At 44.8% G+C, this 11,533-nt stretch overlaps 1 protein-coding gene across 3 annotated transcripts; it reads left to right on the top strand.

Moving 5' to 3' along the window:
• The first annotated feature begins 2,442 nt into the window (after positions 1-2,442).
• Positions 2,443-10,948, top strand: LOC147887152 (uncharacterized). 3 transcript variants are annotated; one of them, XR_015543233.1, is made up of 7 exons: positions 2,443-4,227; positions 4,380-4,592; positions 4,930-5,021; positions 5,143-7,662; positions 8,039-8,231; positions 9,418-10,461; positions 10,552-10,948. XR_015543233.1 is itself a non-coding variant. In XM_087394824.1 (6 exons), the coding sequence occupies exons 2-6, from the start codon at positions 4,451-4,453 to the stop codon at positions 10,188-10,190; spliced, it is 3,720 nt and encodes a 1,239-aa protein (XP_087250950.1). In that variant the 5' UTR covers positions 2,443-4,180; positions 4,380-4,450; the 3' UTR covers positions 10,191-10,948. The 3 variants fall into 3 exon arrangements, 2 of the variants coding, with proteins under 2 accessions (XP_087250950.1, XP_087250949.1); XM_087394824.1 differs by having other exon boundaries at positions 2,443-4,180; positions 9,418-10,948; XM_087394823.1 differs by having other exon boundaries at positions 9,418-10,948.
• Positions 10,949-11,533: the final 585 nt, after the last annotated feature.

Here is an 11,533-nt window from a genome sequence, read left to right as displayed (position 1 = left end):
TTTAAGGAGCCCTTGAGAAGAAGGCATGATTGACATGTGATTAGGTGGCAATTAATCTCAATATTGAGGGAGGTTCAAAGATGCAACAATCTTTGGCACATAGCAGATGTGGTCTTTGTCATGGCATTGAGGGAGGTTCAAAGATATGGCAAAGGATTCTTTACTAGATAGAGCACTTTGCCTTAAAAGTAGTTTTTGACTTCGCTACTTTGTTAGTGACTATTTTAATCTACATAATCAAAGTGGGAGATTGATTTTCACTCAATTAGACTTTCCTAAAGACAACGCTACAAAAGGCCTTTGAAGGCAAGCCATGTCAACTAGGGAGAGCCTCGAAAATCATTTGGACATTGATTAATTGAAGTTTATGTGCTAGAATCACCTTTTTCTTTGGAACATATGGAATAAAGAAATACTAGATGTACAATTGAGGCAGATATGTTTTTCACGTTTGCCTCTTCAATCTTAGAACCAACCATTAAATTCTTGACATTAGTTAAAAGTTCTTTGGGAACACAACTTGACAGACATGTAACATTGTTAAAAAATGTAGGAACACTCCCCTATGCATGGAACTCCATAACACATTGGACAAATCCCACTAAGATATTTCAAAGTATGATGTGTGGCAGATCCATTTTAGAATACTTTTGGACATAGCAACCTTGGGAGATAATGGTGGTGTACGTTTTGAAGCACTTTAGGATGTAAACCAAGTTGGAGTCCTTTAGAAAGCATTTGAACACGTTTTTTTGATGCGATGATTTTCAGACTAGTCTGATAATAACATGGGTGGCAACTTGTCCAACTCTAGGAGTCTGTTCTCACATAAATCAGGATAATGTGTGTGAAGCGCTAGGGATTGGTGCTTGCGAGGAACATTGTTGTGAAACTTGTCGAGGAGCTAATTTGACAAGCATAGCATTCAAATACATAAAGTGGCAGGCGAAAGACATTCGAATCATGAGTTGTTTTTTAATCGGTGACTAGTATACTTGTATGCACTGAGCATGTGGAGTCTCCAAGATACCCAAGGACGTGGCGGGGTGAGATAGAGTTGGTGAGGTGTGGAGTTAAGACATCAAAATCGAGGAGAGTGGGGCCATGTTTGGATGGTAAAGTGATCTTCTTACCATGATTGGAGAGAGACCTATCCTCTTACTATGATTATTAGAGAGGGGTGGGTATGATTATTAGAGCGAGTAAAATGTTACCATAAAATGAAGAGGGGGAAACTTTTTCTCAAAACAATGAAAATGAAGACACTCTGGAAGTCACTCGGCTTTTGCATCTTAAAACATACATAGTTACATTAAAATACTCAGACACCCACACACACACATAGCTATCTACAAGCGGCCTGTTCGCCCGTCCCCTCTCTAGTAGCAAGGGGCCTCTCAAGGGAATCGAACACAGGGAACCAACTTAGGTGGGCGAACACCCAAGTGACTAAGTTGCCGCCAGCTACTCCGCAAAATAGGCAATATCTTAAGAGCCAGTCCCCCTGGACTAGCGTTGCCCACTTCTTCAAGTATCTTCTTCGAAAATGGGAGACCCCATGCACCGGCATTCCAAACGGCCCTGCATTCTTTGGCTCCGGTTGTTGCCGAAGTTCCTAGCTTAGTCTAAGGGGTGCCTATGGGCAACCCGCCTCGCCCCCTCTGTGGATTCCAGTCCACATTTAAACTCTGATGAACCAATCGTTTCGACCGTCGTCAAATCGTTTTTGTTGGTGAGGAATTTTTACCCCTGACAACCGTGTGTTGGGGCGTCTACAAGGAAATGCCACCTCAGTGATGATCAACCAAGGTCCCTTGCTTTTCCGTTGCATGGGGAGTTGGTCCCCATGGAGTCTGAATTCTCGACTGAAATGACGATTCACAGAGTCCCCATGCTCCAGTTGTCTGACCCGCCTTGCATTCCTCTTCCTCGGCTTCGGGCTGAATGAAGTTTCCTACTCAGTGCAACGCGCCTCTCCGACTCCGTGGATTTTGCGCCTGTTGAGGCATGGAGTAAGCAATAGCGAGGCTGCTGAGCTGTGACATCGAGAAATCATGGCTTCCATGGGTGAACTCGGTCCAAGGGTGGGCTGCCTCATTGCAGGGGTGATTTTCAGGAGATGGGTGATTTTAAGTTGCATGGTGTGAAATGAGAGCCCATTTTTCTGAGTTTCAGCCTGTGCAAATGAACTACAAAACACAGTGGAAAGTTGGATAAGCCTATAACGAGCAGTGGCGGGCGAGTTGCGGTCGGAGAGGGCGCAGTGCCCATGTTCCTGGCGCGCAAATGGCACCATCCACCAGTGCTCGCGGAAAGGTCTCCCTGCTCGATTTATGAGGCGGAAGAATGATTGGGCGATTTATTAGGGCGCGGCCTTCGAATTGGGTTGAAAACTAATAGCCCCGTGAGCCAGTGCTGTTCAGCTCTCATTAGAGCGCCGCTCGGGTTTGAGCTTAAAGCTCGAGCTGCACAAGTTAGACGAGAGAGGGAGACAATTCTTGATCCGCCGTTGCGAAACTGTTTGGATCTGCGCGCTGTGTAACAGTGTGTGAGAGCGAGAGAAAGAGAGAAACAAGCGATAGCGCGTGTCGAATCCGCCACGACCGCTCTGAAGAAGAAGTAGTTGTGGAAAACACTTCGATTCTTCTTTTCATTTCGTGCGCCTCGATGTGATCGAGTGTGGGGCTAGCGAAAAGCACCCAGGAGCTATGTGATTGATGAGAGTGAGAGAGAGGCGCAGCTCGGAGCCGCCAAGGCGACCAGGGTCGATGATCAGCAGCAGCAGGATTTGCAGCTAGTGCGTCGCTACCAGGGTGGGAGAGCTCCCAAAAAAAAGGCAGAGGGTGGAAAGGTCCGCGACAGAGAGAGAGAGCGAGAGAGAGAGAGGACAAACAGGCGGTTTTGCCAAAGTTGGGGGCGGGCGCCGCTAAATTGTGAACGTGTGGCCGCTAAATTTGGGGAAGGGAAAGGAAAGGCCGCTAAACTGGAAGCGGTTTTGTTAAATGTGGAGTGGTTTGGAGCATGCGAGAAAAAGCAGAGGTGGGTGATGATGGGGGCATCTTGTGCTTTTTTCGCCTTTCGCTTTTCACAGGCTTCTTCATCATCTTCGTCTTCTTCATCTTCATTTTCACCTTCGCCATCGCCATAGCCATTGCACCACCTTCGCGAATCGCCATAGCCATCACGAGCTCTGCTGCTGCCATAGCCACCGCGAGCTCTGCTTCTTCTTCTTCGGACATTGTGGCCATCGCCAGCCGACCTCTCCTTTTCCGGATCCCTCCCCAGCCTGGCACTCCCCCCCCCCGGGCGGGAATCTCCTTTGTTTCCACCCCCCCCCCCCCCATCCTAGCCCCTCATCGCCCCCTTTTTACCCCGCACGATCTCCCAACCTCCAGCTTCCTTTGCTCAGACGCTGCTTCACCTCTTCCTCCGCAAATGTCGCTCTGACAGACCTCCCTGGGAGGATTAACAGACCTTGGCGCGAAGTTTACCAGCTCTGCCTGCCCCCTGGCGCTCCTCTTCCCGCTCCAATTTTTGACCCCTGCATATACGTCACTTGAAACGTGGCCTTGAGAGCCTTTTTCCCCTTTCGCTCGTGAGCTGGCTCTTGTGCGAGATGAGCTCCACTTGTTTGAGATCTGCACGCCATGAGCTTGGAGCTTGAACTTGCAGAAAGATCAAAACTTTGCTTCTGCCTTCTAGTGCCTTTGCGTGGCCGGGAGGAACAATTGTAACCAACAGTAGTATCGACGCAACAGTAGCGGGAAGCGGTAACAGTACGTGACGTGGGTTCACGGAGAACGCACGTTACTTGTTCTTGTAATTCACAAATTCAAGGAAATGACTCCAATATGCGGACCTCGTCACGCAAATTGGGAGCAGGGTGGAAGCAAACGGGAATTTACCTGACGGTTTAGGAGTTTGATGCGGGAGCCCATTTCCTGGGAATGACCGTAGATCCCAGGCTAGTCGGTGGAATTGATGAGGGAGGCTAGGGACACCAACTTTGACCCGATCACCGTGGGCACGGCAACTCTGAAAGACGATTACGAATCCGTTAAGCCTTGTTTCCGGTCAATGCAGTGCTAGATCATCGACTTCCTGCTGCTGTTTCTGACGCAGCTCAAGGTCCAGCAATATCAAGATCTCTGTACCTCAGATCTCGAGTTCCTGCTGAAAGGTGGGCGCTAGAACTCCAACGTGGACGCTGGCACACGATGATAGATTGTAATGCCTTCCTCTTCAATTTCTTTTTTGGGTAGCATGTTCCCCTCTCTTGCCATTCCGAAAGAGGGTCCTTGATGCTCTTATCATACTCGTTTTAGTGTCTCTGGTTCTATGGTCCTGACACTGTTGTGATTTTTCTCGTACTATGGCAGACATTTTGGCCTCCCCTGGAAAGACGTCGTCGCTGTATCTGGCAGTGGCTCTCAGCGTGTCTTAAATTGTTATGGCAAGCAGTCCTTCGGGTAAACGAACAGTATACTCAAGTAGAGACTATCCTGGCTGCATGGGTGGCATAATGCATTTGTTTGACTTCAATCAGGCGTTGGCTGGGAGAAAATTGCTCACCGACAAGAAACTAGGCGGGGGTAAGGAACGATCCTTCTCGCAGTTATGGTGGAAATTGTACTAATTTTATTTTGCTAGGTAATATACCACTAGACCATTAGATCTCTAGCCAAGGCTGTTGTTTAATAGGACTAAAGCGTGAGATAAAATGTGGATGGACTGTTTTCTGATGGACTGCTATACCCTTGTTTACTAGGAAATGTCATTTTTTAGTATTTACAACAGCTTTATGATTCACGTTTACTTCGTACCAATGAACACCAAATCAGTCGGCACCAAGGCATATATTCTAGTTTGAGGTTCTTGTGAAATATAAACTTGCATGCACTTATCTTTTCTGGGGTACATATCTCCCAGATCTTGAAGCTCCCAGAAACAGTCTGGACGTCGGAGGCAGCATCCCAGAAGCACTACCGAAATCAAATACCGGCAAAAGTGAAGAGATCCCAGTAAGTGAGGGCTTTTTTCTAGCTTTTCTTATGAGTTGTTCGGTATCGCATGCTGAGTCTTTCTATGTTCCATAAATATAGATACTTCTTTTAAAAAACAATGTTTTCTGGCACTTTGCAGTATGGATATGAGTTGCGTAAATCATCTACCTCAAAAAAAGCTAGTGGAATGCCCATCAAAGCTTTAATAGCCCGAGAGCTATCGAAGGAGCCAGAACCGAAGAACCGAGCCCCCAGTGTTGTTGCACGGCTGATGGGACTTGATGCACTGCCTGCTGAATCAAAGACTGTACAGAAACCATCAGTGTCTTCTGTAGAGAAGTCTGTAGTCAAGCCACCCCTGGAAAGACCACGCCATGAGGAAAAGCCATCAGAGAATGTCAAGCTTTATGCGAGGAAGGCTAAAGCCCTTCCTGTGCCAGATCTATCCACCTCCAAAGGTTCATATAATCAGGGAGCTGATTGGGAGGATGACAGGGCAGGCTTTGAGTCTCTCCCTTTCCGCAATCATCCTCAGGAGCAGCAGCTTCAAGAATTTAAAAAGGAATTTGAGGCATGGCAGAGCCAGAAAGTGGGGGACCATCCAAGGTCAGCTAGGCTTGATGATCTGGATTTACAGCTGGCTGCGAAGCAGATGCTTGTTCATGAGAAGCTGTATGAAACAAAGCTAGCACTATCTCAGGAAAAATTCTCTAGCTCAAAACAAAATGCTCCGCAGGAAAGGCTTCATGAATCAAAAGAATTTCTGGATGCTATGGACTTTTTGCAGTCAAACAAAGATTTTTTCATGAGATTTCTTCAAGAACCAAACTCTCTATTTGCAAGGCATCTGCAGGACAATCAGGTAGGTTCTATTCCAGCAATCCCGACACAAGCTATGAAGAACAGGCGTTCACACCGATCACCAGATCCAATTGAAGAATATAGGCCTCAATCTCGGCGAAAAGAGTCTCCAGAGTTGAAGAGAAGCTACCGAAATGAACAGCATTTTCAAAAGAGCTCCGGAGCAGATGTTATGTTGGAAAGAAACCTTGTAAGCAGCTCCATGGTTCCATCCTTTGTCAGCGAGGACTCTCTGCGATTGGAAGATCGGCAGAAAAGATCTTCTTCTCCCATGAACAGTGAGAATAGAGGACGCAGTGATGAGTGTCATGTCCCCACTCGAATAGTTGTGTTGAAGCCAAGCCCAGGAAGGGTTCGCAATCTGAAGTCTTTATCTCCAAACTACCCTAAGTCCCCAAAAGATCCTGCTGACGCAAAGGAGGTAATACGAGATGACAGTAAAGATGTTCTCCAAAAGCTAAGGGAGAGGCTCAGGAGGGATAATAGAGATAATTATAAACCTGAGAGAAGAAATACACGGCCAAGTGTCAATGAGCATTACAGAGATACTTCAAAAGATCCTAGAGAGATTGCTAGAGAAATAGCAAGGCAGGTGAGGGAAAATGTTACAAGAGACTTGATGGTTGACTCTGGACGCTTCAGGAGTAATAACTCCACTGTGAATGCAACAACCTCAGGCAGAAGAACCCAATCTAGCAGACTCGGAAGTGAAGCAGGAGAGTTGGCAGGCAGCAGTGATGGAGAAGCTTCTGTGCCGACAAGGAGGCTCACTTGGGACCAGTACAACAGAAGTAGTCCTGTATTGTCACGGCAAAATAAGAACCTTGACGTAGAAGCTTTACATGGAAGCAAGGAAGGAAAAAGAAGGATCTCTGAGCGTTTCAGAACAATGAGTGCAGAACAGTCAGCTGAGCTCCTGTCACAGATGCAAAATGCTGTATTGAGTAAGAGTGGATATCTTGAAGATAGCCGGCAATCTTCCCCAGTGTCTAAATCTTCCCATGGTTTGAAAGCCTTGGGCAGGCACAGTGTAGATGGTATCAATGTAAATCAAAATCATCGACGAATCCTCTTCCATGTAGATACTGACACAGATGACGACCTTTTAAGGAGTGATGCCCCTTGTGATACTGAAGTTGGCCCTTCCTCAAGAAATGGAGAGGAGAGCAAAGATAGCTCTCCCAGGACTTTGCTGAGATCACGATCTGTCCCGATGGTCTCTGTTTCTGTTGATCGAAATCGGGAGGAACTGAAGAAAGGAGGGGCGCATGTTGGTGAATTTCTTGAAACAGGTTTGGAGAAAGCTGTTAGTACCTCAGCTGTGGGCTTGAGCAGGTCAATTGATGCTGCAATGCGGCCAATGGATACGTCTACGCGATCCATTTTTAGCAGAAAAGTATCAGAGTTAAAAGGTAGCTTCTCTCTAAGCAGGAAACGAGCTGTTAATAAAGAACATATTGATCATGCATCTTTTCCAAGTGAAGAATCTGCTGCTCAAGAATGTAGTGAAGGCGCTTCTGCTGCAAGTCGGAAAGATCAATGCCAGATAGAAGATACTGGTCCAATCCCGGACAATGACTCCTCTGTGTCATCCTTGGAGAACTACAGTTCTTTGGGACCTGCCCAAACTGTGGAAGACTCTTCGGCTGCTGATGATTTGATCATCCAACACGTTGGAGTTGAGATGGCAACAAGTGAGACTGGTTTGGAAAACTGCATGGAACTAGTAACGTCAGAGAACAAAGCTGAGTGTGAAGAACAGTGCACTGCGATGGTTGCTTCCAGTACAGACCCTGATGTGAGTATGACTTTGCGATTGATCTTATCTATGCTAATTTTGAAGCCACACTGTTTTTATGAAGCCTCTTAGTGGTCATATTTTTGGCATTTATTGGATGAGATAATAACATCAGTAAACAGGATAACAGCATAGGGCTTCTGTGAGATTGTTGCTTTTGGTTTAACAAAATAAAGAATCATTTGTTTGTCTGAAGCTTTGAAAAATACTGGTTGCGAGTTTCCGCTAGATGAGTCTTAAAGAAGGACCTTCTGGCTCGGATATGGCATGCACATAACAGTGCATCTCTGCTGTGTTTTGCAAGACTGAGTGAAAATGTTTTGGTGTTAACTTTGGAACAGTGCAAGCTGATCTGTAGCAGTTATTGCTTTTACAGAATGCATTTGAAAGCTCGTCTTCAAGTCCTAAAACGATATCATTCTTGGCAAATGATGCAACTTCAAGCACCAACAATGAATTGCCAAAAGTGCAGTCTGAGCAGCCTAGCCCTGTCTCTGTCTTGGATGTGCCTTTTCAAGAGGAGACAGCAAGTCCCGTGGATTTCAAAGAGATCAGCTCGGATTTGCAAGGTAAATTCTGGCATCCTTTAAAAGCCAGAGAGCAGCTGATATTTGATGATTGACAAGAAATAATTGTTCTTTCCTTGACCATTTCTAAATTTCTTTGCTGCTTCCACCCTCTCTCTTCCCCCTGTTCATTTTTCCGGATCCCTTTGCTTCCGAACATTTGGCTGTTGTAAGTGTGGGTTTAAGTTGCAATTAATGGATGGCATGGATGCCATTTTGATGGTTTCAAGTTTTTTTAGTAGATTCTCATCAACATGTCTGTACTTATAATATTATTATAAGCCCAGGCCCTTCAGAATGCAACTTACTGTTGTACGATCTCATTGGTGTATGCAGCCTTAAAATGAGAAGACATTGGTTTCTAAAAGTTGTATTATAACTCTGTATAACCTGTCGGGTCTATTGTAAGAGTGTAACTTCCTGTTCCTTCTGAGCTTCAGGATGTACCTGGATGGGTAAGTTCACAAGCATTTGTAGCTTGGAGACAATGTGAATGACAGCCTTCTATAATTGCAGGCCTTCATCGTGATTGGGTCTGCCCTTCATTTCAGGATTACAAATGAGTGCTCATGTTCGTGTGGATATGAGTTTTTTTTTTTGGGAGAACCCCCCTTGAAAAAGGACCATCTAAGTGGGCTATCCTACCATCCTCACCCTTGAGAAACGATAGCCTATAATGGGTGCCATGCTCTAAACTTGGTGCCTCCTATTTTTAGCAGTGCGGTGCGCTATGGTTTCCATTTTCTTACTGTGTATTTTTTTCCACTTCAGACTGTACAGCTGGGAGGGACCAGAAGGAACTCAATCTATCTTTATAAGCAGTTGTGGGTTTGATTAAGAGAATGTCTTCTTAAGCCTTCACCATGACGTATTCTGCCTTGCACCTCCACAGTACTGACAGAAACTCAGTAGGCCTTGACGCAAGTAGTTGTTCATATGGGTGTGTGGATAACGTGTGCATGTATGAGAGGAGAGCATGTATTTATACAATAGCCTGCACCCACCCTTGGATGCTGATGATGTGGGTATGGATCAATGGTTTTTAAACTTGCGGGTTACTACTGTGACAAGATGGGCTCACGTAGTATGCCCAAATAAGGCATGATAGTTTAAAGCGTGACACTATTTTTTTTGGAGCTTTTCCTTGTATGTTACATCTTGTTTGATTGTGGTTTCTGACTGTCTGCAGGGTTGCGCATGCGTCTTCGGCTTCTTAAATTTGATGATCAAGAAGCAGAGCCAGATATGGAGACAATACAGGAGGAAGATGTCTTAGCCAAGAATGGAATAAATTCCAAAGATAGTGAAATTTATCCTGGCGTTGGTGATTTTGACACCATGGTTGTCTCAGAGGTGCCCTTGAGCCATCTTCCCGATTTCGGAATTGTTGAAATGGATTGTCCCAGTGGAAAAGAGCCAGAAATGCTTTATGTTAGGGATGTACTGGTTGCTTCTGGGTTTACTGGTGACAGTACTGCTATTTTGACTCGGTGGTATGCACCAAGTCAGCCCCTTGATCCTTGTCTTCTGCAAAAGATTGAAGATAACTACTCTTACAAGAAGTCTGACATCCAGGAGGGCAGTCAAATGGTCAACATGTGCAAGCATGGTGGAGGATTGTTAGATACTTCCACAAGACACCTGCTCTTTGACAGAGTCAATGAAGTTTTACTGGAATATTTAGGACCTTTTTTAAACCGCCGCCTATGGTTTAATCATGACAAACTGACAGTTTTTTCCATGGCTTCGGGGGAGGATCTTGTAAAGCATGTCTGGACAGAAGTTTGCCATCTTTCTTGCTCACAATCTGAGGCTCAGGATACTTTGGAGAACCTGGTGACCAAGGATTTAGCCAAAGCAGGGAAATGGCTTGATCTCAGAATTGACAGTGAAACCGTGGGTCTTGAAGTGGAGAGAGCCATTTTCAATGATCTGATTGAGGAGACATTGCTGGTCTTGTAGGCTGCAAACTGATGGTTTTGGTTTGGGTTTTTGCATTTAGCAAGTTTTGCAAGGGCTTTGTCTGACTTGACAGGTGTGCTAAGAGTTGGGCTCACTTGGTTGCATAATCCTATCATGGGATTGTGAGCTACTTTTCTTATAGGTCTCTTAGCTTGGTTTGAAAATTTCAAGGCTCATGCCACATGGACTTGTGAGAGTAGCCATTGGTGTCTCGAGTTTATAAGATTTGTGCAGGAGATGCTGCTCCACGGTATCTTGCATGACTTTAGAGGTGGATGCTTTTTTCATAACATGTTGGCATTTTTTGCAAGCATGGTTGACACTGAGTTCTGCAGCTATAACCGATTCATGTTTTCTATAGGTACTTACGGACATGAAGTTGTGCAGACAAATCACACAAACGTGCTGTGAGGGAGATGAAACTTGCTTCCCTCCTGTCATGTATACAGGCTATAAAAGAAAAGAGCATTGCTTCAGTGAAACAAGGGTTGTATTTCTGTATAACGGTGGTTGTGGCAGTGGACACCTTTTCCCCCAGAAGTGTACTACAGCTTTCCTTACTGCTGCCCATCGATGTATATCTACAGATTGTTGTAACATTTGGCTTTGCTCTTGTAAAGTGGCTTTTAGTCAGATGTGTGAGGGTTTTTTTTGGTCAGTCTGTAGAATTTGGAAGGATTTCCATACTACTACTCATCGGTATACATCTTCAAAACAAATGACGTAACATTTGGCTGCACTTTTGTCTATTTGTGATGAATAAGAGTGATTTATATCTTTCTTGGATTGCACTTCTTTGATCTTTCCTACTTTGACACAAGTTCATACCATAAAGAAAGTCAAAACATACACACACAGACACAATAATGGAATGTGCTTACCTGCTCATGCAGAGCCTTCATAGAAATAGCTCTGTAACGTGGTGTTGCATTGTTTTGGTTGTTTGCATTTCAAGTCTTGGTGGTGTAGGTGGCAAAAGGCAATGTTTTGATAAGGTATCTATGCATAGACAAAACCTGGTCCAGACGGATTCAGTTGAGATCATGAATGCTTTAGTTCACAACCTGTTTCAAATGTGATATCCCATAAGCTGATTGTGTTTGTCAAGAGTGAAGCATTATGTTGAGTCAACTTGTCTTGGAAGTACTTGAGAAGGTCTTAGCAGTCCCATTGTCCTGACTTGACCAAATGTCATTGACTAATAATGTATATATTATTCTTCTGTGTTGCACTTCAATATTCATAATTCTAGGAAGTTCTGAACATTTTTGTTAGAATAATTTGGTCTAGCTTCCAGCCAAGCAGATTGGAAGAAAAATGTAAAGCAATATAGACAGTCACAA

Source organism: Dipteris shenzhenensis, chromosome 23 (assembly GCF_047967505.1).
Source record: "Dipteris shenzhenensis isolate YYH24624 ecotype China chromosome 23, Dip_SZ_1.0, whole genome shotgun sequence".
Lineage (NCBI taxonomy): Eukaryota > Viridiplantae > Streptophyta > Polypodiopsida > Gleicheniales > Dipteridaceae > Dipteris > Dipteris shenzhenensis.
The sequence above is the reverse complement of the archived record's forward strand: the minus strand, read 5'-3'. Positions and strand labels throughout refer to the sequence as shown.